The 23,050-nt window shown below is 42.8% G+C and overlaps 1 protein-coding gene across 3 annotated transcripts in view; it reads left to right on the top strand.

Moving 5' to 3' along the window:
* The first annotated feature begins 9,014 nt into the window (after positions 1-9,014).
* THUMPD3 (THUMP domain containing 3) overlaps positions 9,015-23,050 on the top strand; it is a 59,875-nt gene continuing 45,839 nt past the window's right edge. Inside the window, exons 1-4 of one of the 3 annotated variants that reach the window (XM_069206332.1) lie at positions 9,031-9,134; positions 12,828-12,884; positions 13,695-14,006; positions 14,232-14,309. In XM_069206332.1, coding sequence (XP_069062433.1) covers positions 13,734-14,006; positions 14,232-14,309 — 351 coding nt within the window. In that variant the 5' untranslated portion in view covers positions 9,031-9,134; positions 12,828-12,884; positions 13,695-13,733. Of the gene's footprint in view, positions 9,135-12,812; positions 12,885-13,694; positions 14,007-14,231; positions 14,310-23,050 lie in introns of all 3 variants that reach the window. The other 2 variants (XM_069206333.1, XM_069206331.1) reach the window with 2 other exon arrangements.

Here is a 23,050-nt window from a genome sequence, read left to right as displayed (position 1 = left end):
ATTCAGAAATCTGTTGTAAAGTTTCTCTATTTGCAATAAGCACCAGCAACTGAATGGCTGTCTGTACAAGGTCACATGGTTGTGTGCTACTCCTTGACCAAAAGATCCCTAACTTCTTAGATGTTTGAAAAGCTGCTTCCTATTTGAGGGCTCCCAAAAAAGGAATTGCAATCGTGGCTAGCTTCAGGCAATCTTTTTAAAAGAATGTCCATTATCTCCTCACTCCCCACATCATTGTAATCAGTTTCTAGTATTGCCATCCCTGGGGGTTCCGTGGAAGGATAATATTGTTCAATGGGAGCAAAAAATGATGTTACATACCCTCACAGGCCTTTCCCCAGAAGGTCTTCTACAAGTCAGTCCTCATCAGAAAAGACAACATGGTAGCTCAACCTACAATCAAAGCATGGGTACTATTGCTTGAAATATCTGGCAAAGTGGCTGTAAAGCTGAGGCTTAAGAGTCTCTTGTTCTATTCCTGTCACCATCTCACATCCGAGGAATAAATAATGCTGTACCTCTTTCTCTGTGGAGGTAAATATTATTGTCTAACAGAAGGTCAGAAATTCTCTTTTAGATCTCTTTTCAGCAGCAAAGTGCAGCACCACTGGCATCCAGGTCCAAATGTATGGGGTTCAGATGCCTGAACTGGCCAAAAGGGGGCTCTGATCTTCTTACCATTCTTTAGGTATTCATTAGTTAATATCAGGAGAGAAGAGGCAAACGTAATTTTGAAAGCTGTGTTGTCCTCATCCGGGATGGTATTCCATTCTTCTGCAGGTAGTCTGTACCAGTGTTAAGGTTTTTCCTTTCTCTATTGATCCAGGGCTGGGTAAGCACTCTAGTCACTCTTACGAAGAAGGACCCCAAACGGCAGCTGGATGCCCAGAAAGATAGCCTTCAATGTACAACAATTCTGGTTATGGGGGGGATAGACTGAGAAGTACTGTGGGACCAGGCTTATGTCATACGAACACGTGTTTGCCTTCTAGCAAGCTCATCTGTAGCTGTTAAGCCAAATAGCTCTCTCCATACAAGGCCTGCAGTTGCTTCTTTGATACTTAACTACAGATGCCCTTGTTCTAGCTTCCATTGAGAAAAACAAAAATATGATGGTTCAAATGCTTGCATTAAAATAATGGGAATTATTTTGGGGTGCATACCAGTGAATTGTTTTTTGCTCACTGTGCCACTTTAGACAGGCATAGTCCAGTCAAACAGGTAGGCCAGGTAGGATTTTCTTTTCAAAAGAAAACATGCAGTCATAAAAATAAAATAAAAATAAAAATAACACACTGCCTGAATAGGCTGTCTGTATTAAGCATAAGCTGTCTGAATTAAGCTTACAAGAAATGTGAATTATAAGTAGATGACCAGAGATACATCCTAATTAAGATGTGTGAAGCAGCAAAATTGATTGCAGAATTTTTGTACCAGGCAGCTACCCACCATGTACAGTGGGGCCTAGCCAATTTCAAATGCGAGCTTAAAGGAAGCTGTAAATCAATATGGAGGGTTGGGAAAGTACAGAGCCTCAGGGAACCCTGCAAAGCAAACCAGAAGGGATACAGGAATCCATGTAACAAAGGGAGAAGGGTGTTGACACAGATGGGTTTTCTCGCCATTACTGCAAGAGGATGGCAGGGAATAAGCTTTTAATGTGGAGTCTGCCATGTGCTGCATATGGGAACCCTAGCTTTAGCAAATGCTTGGTGGAACTGGAAATCAACACTTCAGTATCTCCACTGCCATTCCACAACCGCCTATACAGGGCTGTTAGACGTGGTTTTTATTGGAATAAGATATTGACGTGTGTTTTTGTTAATAAGAACACTGTCCTTAGTAACATGGGGCTTCTCTCACTTGCCTGACTGGTACCGCATCACTGTGCCATTTGTCTATCTTGCCCTGCAACCCAGAGTGGGCCATCTTTTGCTCAATGCATCAAGCCTCCTTGCACAGCAGACCATAAACTGGATTGATAAAGATAAGACCAAAGACAGTTCGATGTGGGGTTCACCTATCTCAAGGTCAACATCTCAAGTGGGGGAGAATGTACGTGACAATTTGCACAACAACTCCAGGAAACCTCTCTTGGGTGGACAGGTTGCCTTCAAGCACGCTTAGAGGGTTTGGCCTGTACATCTCCCTAATTGTATTTAGATAGTGGTTAATACTAATCCATCACTAATTCTTGTTGGGTTCCAGAGTAGCGTGCTACTCACCGAAATGCGCTTCGACACCTCATCAGGGGTAGTAAGCGATATATAAATACAATTACAATACAATACAATACTCCTGACGAGGTGTTGAAACGCTTGTTGGCAAGTAGCACACTACTCCAGAACCCAAGGTGAATAAGTATAGGGAAAAATAAGTTGTTAATTGGAGCGGTGAACATGTGAGTCCGTTAGTTGGATTGAATAGGATAGAGGGGCAATAGAAGAGGGGAGAGTCTAGAAAGGGTTATTTGGGAGATCATAGTAGTAAAATTAGGTTTGGGATGAGTCAAAGGAGGGATACAAGAGGGAAGAGTCTTGAAAGGGGTATTTGGGAGCTTATAGAAGTAAAATGAGGTTTGGGATGAGTCAGAGAGTGGAGTTAGAGGATATATTGAAGAGGTATAGGCTAAGACAGAGAAGTGAATTGGAGAGAGTTGATCATTTTTTTCCAATTTTTATCTACAGTGGGAGTAAAGTACTATTTATATAAATGCATAACTACATAAAAAGGTATACATGTATATGGAAAATAATAAAGACATATAAAATGGTACTATATAACATTATGTGACATTCATGCCTGGCAAATGGCCAGTCTGAACTAACCTCTTCTAACATTCCTCTGTATCAACATACAAAGCAACCTGTCTGTGCTTCAGGGAACATCTGCGGAGCGTAGGGTTTCGCACTTATCAGTTCCCGCAGTGATTGTATGCCTCTGTGTGATTATTTTTAATAAATGATCTTTGTGTTAACCTGGCTCATATTGCGTCTCTTCTTCCCAATAGAGTGAATAACAGCCACACGCTAACAGTCTCAAAACCTGACCCTTGGGGCTTGCCCACCCATTTCCCCATGCTGTGGAAGTTGTAGTCTGAATTAGGCTGCCCAAAAAAGACAACGTGAGTTCCAGAGTACCTGCAGAGCATGGGTAGGAGGAAGGGACTAAGGGCCAGATGTAGGTAGGTAAAAAATAGCGACTCGCAAATTGCGAGTATTTGCGACTCGCAATTTGCGAGTCGCTAACTGCAATGCAGGTAGAAAGTGCGAGGACAATTTGCGACTCGCACACGGAGTCACACCGCAGATAGCGAGTCTGCTGTTTGCGAGGTCGCTTTTTGCGACCGCGCAAAAAACGGACTCGCAATTTGCGAGTGGGTGTCGCAAATTGCGACTGTGCTGAAAATTGAAAGCAGGTGCTGCAGAACACTCTGGAAATCACTTAAGAACACTCAGGAAAACACTTCGTGGCACATGATGATGACATCACAGCCAGGAAGTTTACAAATACACCTGGGAGGAGGGAGGACCACACCCTTTTTTACTGCAGCACAGCTAACAAACACAGCTCCAGCAACCATGGCTGACACTCCCAGGAAAAGGAAGCTAAAGTTTGCTGAGAAGGAGTTGGAGGTGCTAACAGATGAGCGCTGTCAGCACCATGACAAGCTGTTTGGCAGGGCAGCCCTCACTGTGCCAGACACAGAAAAAAAAAGAATTTGGCAGGATATCCAGGACAAGGTCAACTCCCTGGGGGTCAGCCACCGGAGTGTGGAAGAACTTAAGAAAAGGTGGTATGACCTGCGCTCCCGGACCAAGGAGAGGGTGGCAGAGCGGCTCCGGGAGATGAGAGGCACAGGAGGGGGACCATCGACGGTACCACCACCCACACCCCTGGAGGAAAGGGTAGAGGAGACCCTTGAGCCTGAGGCTGTCAGTGGAATGGGAGATCTGGACACCTCTGAGCCAGGACCATCAACCGGTGAGTACCATGTGATATGCATGTACCCCCATCAATGCCATACCCCCACCCACCTTGTACACAGGGACATGCACAACCAAGATAGCTCCATTTCAGAGTAGCAAACACAAGAATGATGCATTATGGGCAATGTAGTCAAGTAGGCAGTTCATAGGCAATTGTTTATTAGGAAGTTGATAACAGATAGTAGACACTGACAGTGTGTTCCCTATGTCCCGCAGGTCTCCCACAAGACACCCCACCAGCCCAAGCAGCCAGGGGCCAATGGTCAGCCAGCACAGAGAGGAGACAACAGGACCAGCCACCAGTGCTACCTGCACCACCAACACCATGCCCTCTCTGGAAACACCTGTTGCAACAGTGGTGTGCGAGCCTGCACCAGGTACAAGCCAGAGTGCCACGTCAGACAATACAGGGCCTCCACCGCTGCGCAGGCGACGTAAGATACCAACAGCAGAGCAGCAGGCAGAGTCAGGGCATGCCTCCACAACACCAACAGAGGCCCAACTGCTACGGGGTCAGCGCCTGCAAAGCCAACAATTAAGGAGGATTAGTGGGGTATTGCAGCGCTTTGAAACAAATCATGCCATCAGTATGCAGCAGGTGCATTCAGAATTGCAGGTTATAGGAAACAACACGGGTGACCTTGCACTGTCTATGCGCGAACTGGTGGCAGGACTGCTAACGCAGAGTGACAGTGCACGGGCAGGGACCGCCAGCTGCTGCAACGCCTGGACAGGATGGCCTCCTCTATAGTTAGGCTGCCTGTTAACACAACAGGGCTGTCTAGGCGAGCAGTCAGCCTCCAGGTGGACATGGGCCACTTTGCGGGTGATGTGGCACGGGGACTGGGCCGGATCAACCATGCAATAGACCTAATGGAGGCATGGCAGGTGGCCAGGGGCACAGGCGACACCCCACAGGACAGTGAGGAGGGCTCCACTGTCAGAAGTGTCTCTGCCAGTGACACCAGGGTGCTACGTAGTGGAAGCACAAGGCAGAGCACTGCTGACCCACCTAGTACCAGCCAGGCTGGCCGAGCCCGCCGTAGGTTGTGAGCTCCACACTGTCCCTGGGGTTGGGGCACATGATGGCAATGTGTCCCATGCCAAGTGAACTATAGAGGCCCCTGAACTGTTTTTCATGTACATAGTTTGGTTATTTGCACTTATTAAATCATTTGTTCTTTCCACTTAACACATGCACTCTTTTTTATATTGGTGAGTATGGTAGAAGTTGGCACGTACCTTCCAAAGTATTGGTTTGCAATGTGTTCCCGTCTCAGTCTGCCTTGATTTGCGATGCTCCTATCCCCATGATGGCGATGTGGTTGCTCTTGCTCTTCATCCTCAGAATCAGGGTCTTCAGGGGTGAGAGGTATCCCACGTCGGGTGGCAATGTTGTGCAGGATAGCGCATGCAACAACTATTTTGAATGCCGTTATTGGGGTATACTGGAGGGCACCTCCACTTCGGTGGAGGCATCTGAACCTTGCTTTCAGCAGCCCGAAGGTTCGTTCTATGATGTTCCTGGTCCTCTTATGTGCACTGTTGTATCGCCTCTCGCGATCATTGCTGGGTGTTAAGTACGGAGTCAGTATCCATGGACGTAGTGCATATGCACTGTCACCTGTTGGGCACAAAACGTACACTGTTAGCAAGGCATGGGTGGTTTGCACATTGACCTGTGTGCATGTCTTCAAGGTGTATTCAGCTCTACCTAGGAGGTATCCGTCTCCAAACTCCCCACGTTCCAGGCGTTGGTGTATCCCACTGTGCCTAAAAATGTAGGAGTCATGGGTACTGCCTGGAAATTTGGCAACCATGTCAGTGATGATATAATGAGCGTCACATACCACCTGTATGTTGAGTGAGTGTGTACACTTCCTATTGCGGAACAGATATTCCAGGTTTGCAGGTGGGCATATTTGAATATGTGTCCCGTCTACACACCCTATGACATGGGGGGAGTTGGCAATTTTAAAATTCCAACTTGGTACTGTTGATTTCTGCCTCATTCCTGGGTAGGTATATGTATTGGGACATGTGTGTGAGTAAGGTGTCTAGGAATGCCCTAAAGAACCGTGATAGTGCACTTTGGGATACCCCACCTGCCACAGCAATGACCCCCTGATAGCTACCCAAGGCCAAGAGGTGCAGTGAGCATAGCACTTGCACATGCGTAGGGATGGCGCAGCCGCGCACAGTCTGGCGTTCTAGCTGTGGTTTCAGTAAATCTATTAAATCTAGTATAGCTACGCTGCTAAGTCTATATTTGTCATAGATTTTCTCCTCAGTTTGCTGGAAGAGGGTCTGCCTTGTTCTGTAAATCTTCTCCTGTCTCTGGCTCCTCCTCCTCCTCTGCTGTGCGGCGTGGGCTCTCCTCCTCACTGCTATCAGGTATATCTCCGCCATCTTAAATAACCCAGATGCCTTCTGGGTCTCCTTTTATATTTTGGTAATGGTAACCACCTGCTCTGAGTTAGTGGTAAATTGGAAGTGCAAACTGGGCTTTTTGCGACTAGTCGCAATTTGCAAGTTGCTATTGCATATGGTTTGCGACTCGCAAATTGTGACTTCCTATTTGCGGGTCGCAAAATGGGGTCGCAAATTTTGCGAGTCGGAAATGGGATTTTTGCATCCCATTTCCGATTTTGCGGGGTCGCAAATAGCGAATCAGGCCATTTGCGACTCGCAAACGTTTGCTACATCTGGCCCTAAATGAGTTTAAAGAGTGTTGTGAGAACCATGTATGGGCACCAAAAGAGTAAGCTCCTTCCTTTTTTCATGGGTACATCAAATCAAAATATTTTTATAGCTTTACAAAGAATGAGACAAGTCCTCTGATACCAGTTATGATCAGCACCCGTTATTCTGACAACTCCATCCCAAGCCCTGCCCCACAAACACACACAACCACAGTAGATCTTTTTGTTTACTATGCTGAAGTCTGTTTAGATACTTTCTAACTTCACAAACAGGCTAACTTTATTAAAAAGTAAATTATAAATGGCAATTGACAATATTTGTTTTCATGATCACTGTATTAATGTACAGTATTCCTCAAGTTCTCAAACGTTTCTTGGCTGCTGAACAAATGTGATCAGAACAGGTGTCTCTGGGATAACTGATATGGGCTTTAGCCTCTGTGTGCTAGGTGGAGGTTCTCTTTATACATCTGATGGAAACTTTCTGACATGGTCTCCCACATAAGAAACTGGCATAAAATAAAAAAAAATCTAGCATTTGCGACAAAGAATTTTCAGTTCTAATAAGGGCATGGAGGCGAGGATTATAATTCTCTTTCTATGCTTTAATATTTCAGCAGCTAATAGTAAAAGTAAACAAACAGTCACATGGTAACCATAGAGATGGCCCATATAAATACTCCTGCCAACATAACTCCTCTTCTTTCTTTGCAATCCAAGGTAATAACATTTGAAAACATTCCAACAGAGTCAAATTCAACACAGGAACCAAAACCACTTCCCAAGAGACCGGAAGTCATCCAAAACTGGGAAGAAACTGTCCTCCGACTGTTCCTGCTTTAGTAACAATCAGTGCACCAAGCACTCCAACGGCGTCCAGACATCCGGGACGTATCCAAGATCATTTATCCTCCTGTCCTAAAAGGAAACAAGAAACAAAAGCCGTAATCTTCACGTTCTACACTCTGTGAGTTGAATCATTGGGAAATAACATACTTCTAAACAATAGGGAGGGAACAGTTTGTAGGATCAGAATGCAGAAACATAATACATTATACTGAAATATCAAAATAAGAAGAACTATACACTCTTTTGCAAACTGACTGGGTGGGATAAATGCTTGAGGCAAACAATTAAGCCCCGGCCCTCAAAAATAAGTGCCGGTGCTCCGCACAGGAAACAACAAGCACAAATTAAGCACTGGACTGTTTGTTTACTTTTACTATTGGCGGCTGAAATATTAAAGCATAGAAAGAAAAGCATAATCAGAGCCTCTGGTCCTGACACAGAATTAAAAAATGCCCAAGAAGTAATCATATGATAGGACCCAAATTGCGTGAAAATTAGATAAGACTAATAGCTGACTGGTAGGTGTTCAATCCAAGAGATAACAAGATGCTAGTGTGCCTTTCAGTGCTTCAAAATTTATAATGATACTGCCTTTGTGAATATGAAGGGAACAAATGGTTCATCTTTATTTCTTGTCAAGATTTACAAGCACACAATTGGTTGATTTTATGGGGGCTGAAGAAGAAAATTACACACATGCACCTTTCAGTTCTAAGATCAGGCCTTGATTTATGTGTGCTTCTGTTCCCCTGCGCATCACACTGCTCTTTGTCGCCCGCGCTACATACTTCTCCTGCTGCCCTGAATTGCTCCAGACCCGTCCTTTTTTATCCTACTTCCTCACTCCCTGTTGCTTCCTGCCTCACTCTTCTTATTGCTTCCTCAAATCGCTTAAACGAAAAACGCTTTGGCAGTGCCAAGCAAATAGTTCACAAAAGGGAGACCAATTGGCTTTGCCAATGCTTGTTGGTTGTTAACAGCCTGTCTTGGCCCACTAATGTTTTCCCAAAAATTCGTCTAACCCCCCCAACCAGAACCCGTTCTGACCAAAATTAATCTGGCTCACCAAGACTCTTATGTGACCCACTAAGGCGAGAAGAAGACACTATTGTTACTTCGTCTAGGTACACCTGCCAACACTCGTCCTCCTTTTGTTAATACAATCTCGATTTTTAAACCCTGAAAATAGTTTACTTCTCTGTGTCACCTCCAATGCAAGTTAATATGCATTTCTGCCTCCAGGAGAAATATTTTCCCTGCCAGAGACGCCACTGCCCATCCAACCCATGTTAAGAGCTCTGCACCAGTAGCACAGACAGTTGCGACAAATCAGAGCTCAAACCGGAAAGCACACTCGCAGCAATGCAGTCACTTCCGGGGCGGCAGGCGCTTGCCTCGGCTCGATGGGTGTCTCTGTCAGTTAGGTCATTGTTCTAGCCAATCACGTTACACGTGGGCGGGGTATCCGGGAGCCCCTCCCACTGTGCGGCGCTAGCTTTCCCATTGCCTCTCTCTGCTTCCTGTAATGGATGTCGGATAGAGCCGGCAAGACTGGCTGGGGCAATTGGATTGTGTTGAGGTTCTCCGCTGGGAGGTAAGACCAACGTTTGAGAAGCCGTCATGCCTTCCCTCAGATTTCTATAACTTCTGAGTGTTTATTAAGCACATGTCGTTTCTACTTTGCCAACTCGCATTCCTGCCGAGTTTTTAGTACGCACACGTGTGTCGTTCCTAATTCATTCTGTGTGTTTATTTGTCTTTTACGTACATCGTTCGGTGAAAACGTGCGTGACGTTTTATGGCGAACAGGTGAATAAGAGTTAAGTGATCACGTTGGAATCCCCAGCATTTGAGCATCCAATGTTCCGCCTGCTCTGTTGAAGCGCCGCTGCTGAAACGTGCAGTGAACAGCTGGTCAGGACTATTGACTTCCTACCAGTTACCTTCATCGCTCTAAGCCCTACTTGTCCTCCTTGGAATTACTAATGAGAATTGTCTGTTTATCTCGTCTTCGTCATGACTATTGAAGCATACCAAAGCAATAATGCCTTTGACAAACATAATCACCAAATATAATGCAGAACCCGGTGACTTAACTGTAGTACCAGTGATCAAATCCATCTAAAATATAAACTATAGTTTTGCAGCTTGCAATACACTAAAACCAAAGTTTTTTTTTTTTTCTGAACAGTCTATACTCGGACCCAGTTACCAACTCTACACATCTCATCCAAATAAACACCTTGAAATTCAGCCTCAGAAGCAGTAACACTTACGGTGGAAAATCCTTGCTTGGTGCATAATATTGCAACTTTGAATTAGCAAACAAAATTGTTTCTTAAACCCATCAGCACAGTCATCTTGGAATTTATCTTTTTGAATCTGTTGAATCTTTTAAGATAAATAGATAGTGCACACTTGAAATCTAATAAACCCAAGAATTTTTCATCTTCGCACAAAAGAAAAGGCAAGAAGACAGGAATGATCGTTTTTTTAGAAGTATGGAACCGAGATCACATTAGGTCAGAAAGCAGGATCCAGGCCTCGTGATCAGAGCATCATATAAACATATGAGCTATAGTTATTAAAAAGTGATGTGGTTTTATACCATTTCCATGTTTTTTCATTACACAGACATCTCATTTTTAAAATGTAAACTGTTGATAAAACCTATAGCGGACATATGCATGAGGGAAATACCACATAAAAAACATTTTTCATGTCTTTTACGGGGAGCTTGATACTACACAGATACTGAGTAATAAAGAAGTCACACCAAACATAAGTTTCACGGTTTTCAAAATACAACAGATACGTGGAAAAAAGATTAAACAGAGCCATTCGACAGCAGATTTCATTAATCGATAGGAATCCCATATAAAACATTGGAAACTGTAAATAAAAATACTTATGTTTATGTTCTGATATCTAAGGCGATCTCGGGTGAGGGGAAAAACAACAAGACATAAGTACAGGAAACATTCCCGATCGTATAAACTGCCGAAAGTTCAGGAGGTTGATGAACATAGTAATTGCTTAAGTAAAATGTCAGTCGTGCTAGACTTCCAGAGTGTTCTAAACCCTTTGCTTTCCATAGAACAGTGTTTATAGAGCACCCGCGCACAGGAGCTCATATATATATATTATAGTGGCTTCGTGACATGATACTTTATTTCCTGCCTAAAAAAGCACATTGTAGATCAAACGTTTCTAATGATTGAAATTACTTGAAATCTGTATATCTCCCCCAAATAGTATAATTAGTGTGTCTCATGTCAAACCGAATTTAGACGGGACAGCATGTGTAACAGGGCCCCTTTGCATGAATTTGGATTTGTCATAGTTCACCGGATTGCCTGAAAGGGAAGCTTACTTTTGCAAAGGTAGTATACCACAGAACTGTGGTGCGAGTTTCTGCAAAGTATAAAAGTATCTTGCCCACGTAAAGCAACATTTTCTTCACCATCTTCCCCAAAACCTCTCCCCAAGTCTGATTCTCCTTAATATACTTTCCCAGTCTCACCATAATTGCAACAGACTCAACCACCAGAGCGTAGATCAAGTGCACCATAGGAAACCCTGTCTTGTTCCAGAGTCTATTGCAGAATAAGGGAAGATATGATATGATAATGTGTATGCACTGTGACCTTTGTATGCCTCCAGAGCGCACACATCACCTCCAGAAACAGGCCCTAAAACAAAATGCAGGTAGTACTGCATACACAAAGCCCCTGTTTACTCTATGAAGTGCCTTTTCGGTGTGCAGGGCCAACACTGCTCTAGCTAGTTCCTGTGACACACGGTTGATATTCAATTAATTTTTGAGTGTAGGCCCAGGACGAAGCAATTTGGTTCACAATGCATCAGTTTCCGTAGCACTGGCTCCAACCTGGTAGCCAGGCATTTAGTCTGAATTTTTGTGTCTACATTTAACAAAGATATTGAAGCCCCACACAAGTGGGAATCCTTACATATTTTTGCGGAAAGCACATTAATTGTGTGGTACATTGTGGGGGATAAAGTGCTCTAAACTTGATACTTCATATCAGATTGGAATGTGAGCAACATTTTAAAGAATAGGCCAGAACTCTCGATGGTTTCTGAAACTCCTCAAAAAGGACTGATAAGACTTCATAAAGTATCTCTTAGCCCTGGTCAATATGCTCTCCTTCAGTTGAGCTTCCCCGAACTGTTCCCTAACCTGACCCACATAGTACACCTGTAAAAGCATCCCAATGAATGTGCAAATAAATCTCCACTGTACTGTTGAGAATCCAGTATCTCCTTATCTTTTTGAAAGCCTCTGCAAAATCTTCATATTGGAGGATTGTGCGGTTAAGCTGCCATAGGGACTATGGTAATGTCACCTCCTTATGGACTAAAGTACGGTTTGAAACGCAAATTTGTAAAATGTTGCATAGGTTCACATGGGGTGTCACCCTAAAAGGAAAGATCCAGAAGTCCAAATACCAGTCTGGACTATGAGCACACAAGGTAAATTTGTAGTCTTTTCTAGCATGCTTATGTGAAGCCCATGCGGTCAGTGGAACAGATAAAGGGTCTGGCATGCGCCACACACAGCCCACAGTTGGTGGCTTACTATCAGTACTGGGGTCTAATATAACATTAAAGTCACTGCTGTTGAAAGAAAGATGACAGAGACATGAGGTACAAGCCCCAAACAGTTCAGCGAAAAAGTGCAGGTCACCAGTCCCTGAATCATAAACTCTGCAGCAGATCATGGATAAAGTGAAAGCTGTACTTGAGACAACTTGAAACCTCTACCCAGGGTCTGCAAATGTACAGGTTCTATTGAAAGGAATTTTGTATTTAGTTATGCAATCAGCAAAGCCACTCCTCTTTTTCTAGAGTTAAATGAAAAGACGTCCATTGGACCAACCCAGCCTCGCTCTGTGCAGCTTACTAACTTCATGAGGGGTCAGATGGGTCTCCTGGAGAATGGTCAAATCCAAGCAAAATCCTTCAGCTAATTCAGGACTGTAAAATGCTTGTAGTAATGCCCACCCCTTTCATATTAAAGGTTACAAAGTGTCCTCTTTTGGTGTGGTTTGTGGCAGGACTTTCCTTATAATACAGACATACATATCGGGTAGAAGACGTGTAGCTAGAACCACATTGAATCAAAAAGGATTGGCTGTAGATATTTTTCAGCATAACAACTTGCTGGTCCTCCCTTCAGTCCACCAGCATCTTCAGTAAAATGGTATATCCGAAACATTCACAGCATAAGGGCAGCCCTTACTCAGAACAGTTGTTTTCTTTACAGATTGAGTAGCGACCATCAAGAACTCGGCACAGTAGAGAGGAGGAGAGACTTCAAAAGGTCAGTGGCGCCAGAGGAGTCCACCGTTCTCAGCGTGCCCCATAGTGTCTCCTGCCCCACATCTCCTGGCCATTTTGCGGAAGACTTTCAGAATCCTTTTGGGAATCTAAATCTGGTAATTTGGGTGGAGGCAGAACATCACTGAATCTCAGAAATAGCCAGGCATCATTAGGAGAGTCAACTTTGTGATGTCTGGTAGTGCTCAAGTTGTTTCCTTTCTGGAGTAGGATAAGGAGAGGCCTGTACACATTTACACAGAGGCACAAATAAATGGAACCAGGCGATAGGGACATTAGATCAGTGATGCATACAAAAATTGTCAAGAAGAAACAGGAACAAGGACAAAAGAAGATAGTGGAAGATCAGGCACAAACTCTGTATTGGAATATACAGTTCAACAACGCTATAAGTCGAGGCAGTGACAGAAGTAATACTTTACAAATACAACTTAGCATCTAGGAATTTTTAAATTCATTTTTCCTTCATTTAAAAATTCAATGTCTGCAAAACTATCACATCACTCATTCCTAAATTGCAGATGTTCTCTTTGTTTCTGTTATGTATTATAGGTTTGTGTGAAAGGATGCAAGTTTCTGTGTAATATATACACACAAACATGTGAGCTATTAATTGTAGCAATTTCTCCAGTTTGTTTTTATATGAAAGTGGTAGACAATATTTATTTTTTGTTGTATTTCAGAATAGTGCTTAGGATTTTTCTTCAAAATATTATTGTTTCAATAGGGATTTCATATTTTGTAAACATTACTTGTGTTTTACTTTTGCATTCCAATATTTTTTTGCATCCAGAGTCCAATTGGTTGTGTCTGCACATTCGAGGTTAACTGAATGTGTGAAGTCAAAATGTCTGCCATTCAAGAAGCCACTGATGTGTTAGCTGAAGTGACACTAAATGAAACCAGTGAACCTGCAGCTGAGAACCATGAGGAGAAGCAACAAGATAGCCTCCACAGCAGCCCTGTTGTTATTGGTGCCACAGTTCCAACTGGCTTTGAGAGCATGGCGGCTGAAGAAGTTAAGGAGAAACTGGGATCTATCTCCAAAATAAGCAAAGACAGAGGAAAAATCTATTTTGACATTTCAGTGGAAAGTCTTTCACAAGTTAGTATGATTTTTTTTTTTTTTAAATTATTTTCGCACCTCTTGGGATTTGTCGTTCCTTACACGTCTTCTGACAGACCCTGGATTTACTCTTTTGAAAGAGTTTCTTTGTGTGTTGTTGAGTAGCTGGTATTAATACTTCTGATTGTTTGAATGTAACCAATAATACTGTCCAACGCTAAATAGAATGTTTTTTAAAAAAAATACATTTTGTTTTTTATTCAGGTTCATCTTCTAAGATCAGTGGATAACCTATTTGTTATTGTGCAAGAGTTTCCAGATTATCAGTTCAAAGATACCAAGGTGAGTTACTTGCAGCTGTTCTGAAAACAGTGTGGTATTGAAAATGGTCTCCTTAATCGTGGGTCATTTTATTTTGCTTCTCACGCTAAGGAACATAACGAGCTGCTGCAGATCTTCATCTGTGCAAATGTATACGTGGTACATATTTGTGTGCATGTTTGGTTAGGCATGCAAATACTCCTGGAATTCTGCAACTGTCTCAGAATCACTGGAATTATTTCTGAATTCCTCAAAAGTTTGTAATTTGCTTCAAATGTATACCTAAGCCTATGGAAGTAAATTTCTGATTTATATTGTAGGCCTTTTGGGAAATCCAAATATATTAGTCGTTACCACATGGGTAAACTGACATTCAGAAAGGCTTTTTGTCATGAATAATTTAAATCCTACTTTTAGAAGCTACAATTACAGATGTTATTTATTCCTGCTGGTTATTTTTATGATCAGTACGTTGTAGTTGGTCATAGCTGTATCACTAGTCACTTCACCTTTGATGCTGACGATACTGTCACCGCAGTTTGTACTGAAACATATTACTGTTATGAATTCACAGACAGAAGATAAGGCTGTACAGTAGCCTACTTTATATAAGAAAGGCACAGAAGATGTATGTGTGTGCATGTTGGTGAAGTGCAAGCCTGACTTACAATCTATATACAAACGTGACAGAGGTGTCAGGTAAGAAAGGGGAAGACGACAAGCTCATTGTCAAAGACACGGGGAAGTGAGAGAATGTAGGTTGCTCAGTTGTGTCCAGGCAACTTCTGAGTGAATTTGATGCTCCTTGAAAAGATGTTTCTTTATATCTTTTTAGATATGTTTTATAGTATTTTAAATATTTAATTTGAACAAAGGTTTACTCAGCATTTTGAACTGGCTTATTTGTGACCCTGTCCATAACCAGTTTCATGTAGGTCAGTGTTAGATAATGGTTTCTTTTGCCTCTTGTTCAAGCTTCCCCACGTGTGCCCTAAGAGTTTGAAGAATATAATTTTTTCTAGCTTACGCGTCAAGAATTTTCACTTCTTTTAAGGCCGCAGAGGCAAGGATTATGCTTTCTCTTTCTTTACTGTCTCAATACAGCAGCCAATCAACAGACAGTAAAAACAAAAACAACAAAACCCATGATGCTTTAAGGCAGGTCACATGTACCAATCACCATCCGAGACCCCTGTCCATAAATAAAATGACCTCTAAAGTCACTTCCTCTTTTTTTGTCAGAGTCAGATAAACATCCGAAACAAAACTTCTTAGAGATGAACTCTTCCTACGATCATCAGAACCCGGAAGTCTGGAAAAACACAAGCCAAGCTCAACAGGAGCCATATCCAGAAGCAACTTCCAAGGATAATGAAGCCCATAACATCGTCTTCTCCAAGCACAGAACAGTGACAAAATTCGCATAGCCTTCTGATCAGATCCTAGAATAGCACAAAAAATAATGAAAGGCAATACCTCTCAAAATAAATGTATCAACAATTCTGTAAGCAAATCTAAAATAATGTAAGGGAGGGCAAAATTTATAACATAAATAACCATACACTCCTGAAAGTTGAATACAATTATATACCTGATAAGAGACATAAATATATGTATATGGGAGGGATAGTCCTCGCCTCTGTGTCCTTAATAGAATTGAAAATTATCTACACGTAAGCTAGAAAATGTTTTATTCTATTTCAGGACCGGAGGCTCCGAAAATGCTCGTTTAAAGCTGTCCAAATACCCCAGTAGCAACATCCACAACTGGTTTGTGATAAAAATTTATGAAAAGTAGATTCGGAAGACCAATTTGCTGCCCTCATAATGTCCTCTAAACGAGAACCTAAAGCATATGTCTTGGAAGCCATGGCTCCTCTTGCAGAATGAGCTCCAAATTTTTGGGTATCTATACCAGCTTCATTCATTAACTATTTCATCCATCTCGATAATGTAGCTGACGAAACCGCCTTCAATGGTTTCTGTAAAGATATTAATACTTGACCTCTAGCATCTTTTCTGAATTAGTCGGTAACCACCTCATAACCTTTCAAACATTGAACTACACATAATTTTGAATTATCAGGAAACATTGGATAAGTCTGTTTTTGAGAAAGATACCTATTGGATGGCCAAGCGTCTAAAAACCTCAATATGATATTCACATCCCATAAAACAGAATATCTGGCTTGAGGAGGATTTGACAAACGGATACCTTTCTATACTTTACAAACCAGGGTATGTTCCCCTACAGGCTTACCTTCAATATGTACATGTCTAGCCGAGATGGCTGATCTGAAATTATTAATCGTTCTATATGCCAAACCTGAACCTGTGAGTTCAGCTAAAAAAATTCACAATCAACTCAACGTCCGACCCCACGGGATCGATACCCCTTCCGTCACACCAACTACTCCATCTGCGCCAGGCTGAGGACTATCTCTTATGAGTGCCTGCTGCACAAGCCTGATTGATGAAATTTGCAGCTTGCTGCGAAAGGCCTGGGGAATTCCTCTTGACCTGAAACCATCAATACCAGTTTCTATGACATGATCAGTGGATGTTGAAGGCCCTCCGGACTCATCAGAAGATCCTGACGAGGAGGAATGAGAAGCTGGGAGCACAAGCTAAATGTAGAGCAATTGGAAACCACGTTTGGGCGCTCCAGAATGGGTTTACCAAGATAATCTCTACTTTCTGTTGTCGTACATGAGAAAGAACCCTGGAAATAATCAGAAATGGAGGAAAAGCATACCCCGAAACTGCTTCCAATCCTGAAGAAAAGCATCTGTCGCCAGAGGGTCCGGACACCAGCTAAAACGTTGTGTTACCCGAGAGTTGAGGCGAGACGCGAAAAGATCCACATCGCAGGGGACCCACTCTCTGATTATCTGAAGAAAAATCATTGGATCCAGTTTCCAATCGCTGGAATCCCTCAGAAATATGGAATTCCAGTCCGCTATCGTGTTATGAACTCCCAGAAGGTATTCATCTAAGACAACCAGTCGATGACTGAGACAGTAATGCCAGAAGTCTTGGCAATCTCTGCCAGAATCCTAGACTTCGCTTCCCCCCCACCCCAATTTGTTGACATATCGCACTGCTGATATATTGTCCATCTTCAACAATATGCAGCAGTCTGTCTTCTGAGGGGACAGTCTCTTTATGGCAAAAGAGCCCGCTAGAAGTTCCAAACAATTGATATGAAGAGTCTGCTCCGAACTCAACCATTCACCCCCTGTCACTAAAGAACCGCAACAGGCTCTGCATCTGATTTGATCACCACTTCTGGGTAGGAACCAAAAATGGCCCTGCCGTTCCAAGCTTCCAAGTGCTGGAGCCACCAATGAATCTCTGACTTCACCTCGTCGGTTAACGGAATCAGCTCAGACTAACTCAGACCCTTCTGCAAGGGATGGATCTTGAGTCTTTGCAGAGCACGATAGTGGAGGGGAGCCGGAAAGATAGCCTGAATAGATGAGGCTAGAAGGCCAACTAACCTGGCAATCTTCTTCAGTGATACAGTCGGACTGAATAATGCAGACCTCAATTCCCTCTTGATGTTGCAAATTTTCTGAGAAGGAAAAATAAGCTGAGAGCGGACTGAGTCTATCCTGAAACCCAGGAAGTCTATCACCTGAGACGGATTCAACAATGACATCTACACATTGATAAGGAAACCCAGATCCTGTAAGAGACGAATGGTCCAATCTAAGTGAGTCAGGAGAATCTGAATATCCTGAGCCATCAATAAAATGACGTCCAAGTATATGATCAAACGTACTCCCTTGGCACACAGAAATTCCACCACTGGTCTCATCTGCTTCGTGAAGCACCAGGGGGCTGACGACAGGCCAAAAGATAGCGCATTGAATTCCAGACAGTAGCCCTTCCACAGGAATTGTAAAAACCTCCTGTGTCGGAGAAAAAGGGGAATCAAAAGATAGGCATCCTTTAGATCTAGGCGGACAATCCTAGTTTAAACACCTTTTTAAGGGACATCTGTGCCTTGTCGAGGGAGGAGAAAGTATAACAGAACTTAGCCAGTTCTTTAATAAAGGAAGAACCAAAAAGTAAGCCATCCGCTGAAGGACCAGCCTCTGAAGAGGCTAAATCATTTAGTTCAGGATCAATGCGCATGAGAATGGACTTTCTGCATTCAGAAGAAATTGAGCAATTCGTATTGCCCAGTTGACAAATGGCTCTTTGAGCCCAACCAGTCAGTACATCAGTGTCCACAGAAGTCCGATTCCTTGGCATGGAAAACCATATCAAGAATCTTTGTTAACAGGACAGACAAGTCAAGTAACTTATCTTGGCAGTTACGCCAAGACCTATCTAAACCCTTTTTTGGGTCTTTAGCACATTTTTTCATGAAGGTGACCATGGTAGGGTCTATTTGTGGAGTGTCAGTAACCTTACCATCTAGATCTGGTCTAGGACAATCTGCACAAAGGCGTGATCGTACCTCTTTATCAAAGCTCCTACGAATATTGGATTGAACATACTTAAGGAACGCAATTCGACGCCCTTGGTGAACAATTTCTGTAGGGTCAAAATCCAGGACGCAGAGAGGAGAAGCTTGCTTTTTAGGTTTCTTACTGGGTCCCAGAGCCTCAGAGTCATCGGAATCATCCAAAGAGGAGTTTTTATCTCACGAGGATGGGGAAAAACCAGAATCTTTTTTAGAACTATAGTTATGTTCATTGGCATGCTTATGTCGAAATTTCCCAAATTCATCAGCATGGACATCCCCTGAAACAGCATCTACTCCCTTATCCAAATTCTTGGATTTACATTTAGACCCTTCATTTTGAAGTTGAGGTTCCTGTAGCCAGCCCTGGGTGCGGGCATAATCAAACAACTGGGCAGAAAAAGGTCCTAAAACCCTGACAAGGGCATCATTGACAAAGTGTTGCATCCTGTTATCAAGGGCTTCCACGAGGTTTACCTCCAAATGATTTCCAATCTCCTCTGGATAATAACCTGATTCATGCTCATCCCATTGAGCCAATTTCCTGTATGTATATGTGTGTGTGTGTGTATGTATGTGTGTGTGTGTGTGTATATATATATATATATATATATATATATATATATATATATATATATATATATATATATAATCAATTCAAGGAAATACAAGATATTATTATAGGGGGAGTGCAAAAACCCCTGACAGGCTGGAAAGCCCAATAAAATGTGGAGGGAGCAGCCTGTAATTCAAAATGAACCACTCTAGGCCAAGCCTCTTTATATTATTACTGCCCATGTTTTCAGCACAAACTGGGCATATATGGAGCACAAAGGAGGAACAGAGGGGGGCCTCCCGTTACACATGATGCAAATACACGAGCTGATCTCCCAGAGGAATAACTCTGAAAAGATCGGCTCGTAACACCTCAGCGCAGCGCCGCGAGGGCGAGGAAATAAAAATAGGACTACACGCTAAACGCGTAGACCGCTCCCACTCCACGAAAAGGGCTGACAAACGGCAAGATGCCGAAACTAGCGAGCAGAATCGATTCACGTACAAATCTTGAAAGACAAAAGGCATGCACAAGTAATATCCATAAATTTGAAATCATCAAGTAAATCAAGTGAGTACTTATCTGCTGCGAAGCAGCAAAGAAAGAGGAACTGACTTTAGAGGTCACGTTACTTATGGACAGGGGTCTTGGATGGTGTTTGGTACATGTGACCTACTGTAAAGCATCATGGGTTTTGTTTTTACTGTCTGTTGATTGGCTGCTGTATTGAGACAGCAAAGAAAGAGAAAGCATAATCGGAGCCTCCAATCCTGAAATAGAATCCCATCTGGCTTTGTTGTACATGAAACTCTTAACCACCACATTTTAAGCTTCACATATTGTACACATTGTCTACTGAACCAACATTATTAGTGAAGTATTCAGTTATTTCTACTCTGACTTTTATCCCAAAATATTGCATCTGCTGGTACGTCGTTCTGTATTTTCTATTGGACTGAGGTGATATGTATCAGGAAACTCCAAACAACAAAACGGGCGAGTAGTCCGAGAGAGTTTTGGTCAAGTTTTGAACAGATTAAATCTATGTATTGATGTCCTTAGTGGTCAGCCAGTGGTTCATCCTTGACCAGGGGAAATGCACAGTAAACATAAATGCTGTTGGGTGCCTAGTTGACCACAGATTTAATATGTTTATGCACCTCAAGATGATCATTAAGTGTTAAAGCATCCACTCTCCGGTGCCTCTCTGAGGTGTTTAATTTATCCTGTGCAGGATTTACAGCAGCATTAAAGTTACCCCCATATTATTGTCTAGAGAGTTAGCATGAGTACCTTGTTCCGTAATTCTTCGTAGAAAATTAAGGCATTTATATTCTAGCTGTAAATGTTCACATCCGTTCTGTGTTCCCTAAAGAAGGTGCCATGAACGACAGCAAATCTCCCTTGGTCATCTGACATTGAGTGTTTAGAATGGAATGATGTACCCTTCTTAACTACAGTGATCACTCCCAGAAGCAAATTGAGAATGCATGGCTAATTGAGACTCAGCATCTAGCTACTCTTGCTACGGTTGTGTTGGTGAGATGGATTTCCTGTTGTAGGCCATCCAAGATGGGGTGTCTGTCAAAGTATGCAAGCACTTTTCAGGTCTTGGGGTTGTCCAATCCTCTATTATTGTAAGTGAGTCAACAAGTGGAACCAGCTCTTCTAATATCTGAATGAATTGTCAATCTGTCCGACATAATGTTTGTTGGGAATAATCTCTGACCCAGTGTAGTGGCGGTTATGTTTTGCGATGTACACTTGGAGAGCTGTGTATGCATAAAAGTATTAACAACCAAACAACACCGTATGACCCTCTTCCGCCCACTGACAACCCAATTATGCCAGAGGCTGGCCCCCATCCACTCTACATGATAACACAGCAGGAACTAGACAGTGAGGACAAAGAACATTATTAATGCACTCAAGTTGAAAAGTGTTTTTCCCTAGAGGAAGTAGCATATGCTTCAAGCTAAACCCTCTACTAGGAAGCAGGCATGGCCAGGAGAACAGAATGTGTGCAGCAAATTGTAAAGATAAACTTACATACAATTACAACGTTGGCATTTAAATATCTGCATTAAGATACCACATGGGACGTTCTCCTAAAAATAAAATCCTGGGACAAAACATTGTGGGTAATCAGATAGTAGGATGAGGTGGCCAGTAATATTACTAGGTTGCAGTTATTTTGAGAGGCAGGTAAGAGATTTTGGTGTTGAGTCACACCAGATAATGATCAGATCCCAGCTGTTATTTTGTGTCACTTAATTTGGTTACTCTGGAGGAAGCATGAGAATTCACTGCATTTCTAGGATCAGCAACCCTTCTTTTTACGCCGTAGACTACCAGACAGCTGCTAAAGACATTTTGGTTATGTTCAGAAAACCCACCTAGGAATGCGTTCTGCCCGTTGCTTACCATGTTGTCTGTAATCACATTTTCTGTATTTCTGTTTGCTGGCTTTATTTGCTTTAGGCTGCCCAACTTAAGTTTGTCCCTCCCATTGCCCAAACCTTGTTTACTGTATTCTTCCACAAACTCGTTTTCTGTAAAAAGGCCACTAAATCTTGTTCTTATCTTGTCACATTTGTTGTGCCTTCACAGGCAGAGGTCAAATGTCAGGCTCCCTCTTCCAGGCAGATAGGTGTTTATTTTTCTTTCTCTGACTTCAAAGTGAGGGAATTTATGTAGCAATTTACCCATGTAAGAAGAGAGGCGATGTTCTTATTTTTTTCCTAGCACACAAAATATGAACCGTGGTGATGTTTCAGAATTAGTACAAATGTGAACTGTGATGAAAACAAATATTCAAATATTCTGCACAATTTATCATTTGTGTGCAGTAAAACCGTATTCCTGCGAAAATGTAATGGTCATTTCAATTTAAATGTTTCTGTAATAAGTGTGCTACTACACCATGCATTTACACTATGCCACTCAATGCCAAGCCACTCTATGCCAAGCTACTCCATTCTCTGACATGCCACTCCACTCTAGAAACTACAGCATGCCAGTTCACTCTACGCCCCTCCACTCTACTTAACCCACTTCACTTAACCCACTTCAGTCTACCCCACTCAAATGTATCCCAATCTACCCCACACCAGTCTACCCCAATCTACTCTACAATCTACCCTGCTCAAGTCTGCCCCACTCCACTCTACCCCACGCCAATTTACCCACCCTACCCCACTCCAAGCTACACCACTTCAGCCTAACCCAATCTACCCCACTCATCAAACCAAATCTACCCATTCCACTCCACTTTGATCCAATCTACCCCACTTCAGCCTACCCCATCTACCGTACTCATTCCAATCTACCCCACTCCACGCCAAAGTACTCCACTTCAGTCCAATCAACCCCACCCCAATCTACTGGGCTTCACTCAAATCTACCCCATTCCAGTGTACCCCAGTCCAACCCACTCCATTCTACCTGAATCCAGTCTACCCAACTCCACTCCTATCTACTCCAGTGCAGTTTACCTCACTCCATTTCAATTTACCACACTCCAATGCAATCTATCCAACTCCCCTTACTCTATTCAACCCCACTTCATTCCAGTCTACCCCACTTCACCACAATCTACCCCACTCACATCTTCCACAACACACTCCACTCTACCCCACTCCACTCTACCCAAATCCACTTCATTCTACCCCGCCAAACCCCACCCCACAGCAATCTACCCCACCCTAAGCTACCCTTTCCAGACTTCCTCAC

The sequence above is a fragment of the Pleurodeles waltl genome, chromosome 9, assembly GCF_031143425.1.
Source record: "Pleurodeles waltl isolate 20211129_DDA chromosome 9, aPleWal1.hap1.20221129, whole genome shotgun sequence".
Taxonomy (NCBI): domain Eukaryota; kingdom Metazoa; phylum Chordata; class Amphibia; order Caudata; family Salamandridae; genus Pleurodeles; species Pleurodeles waltl.
This window is presented reverse-complemented; position numbering and strand designations above follow the sequence as displayed.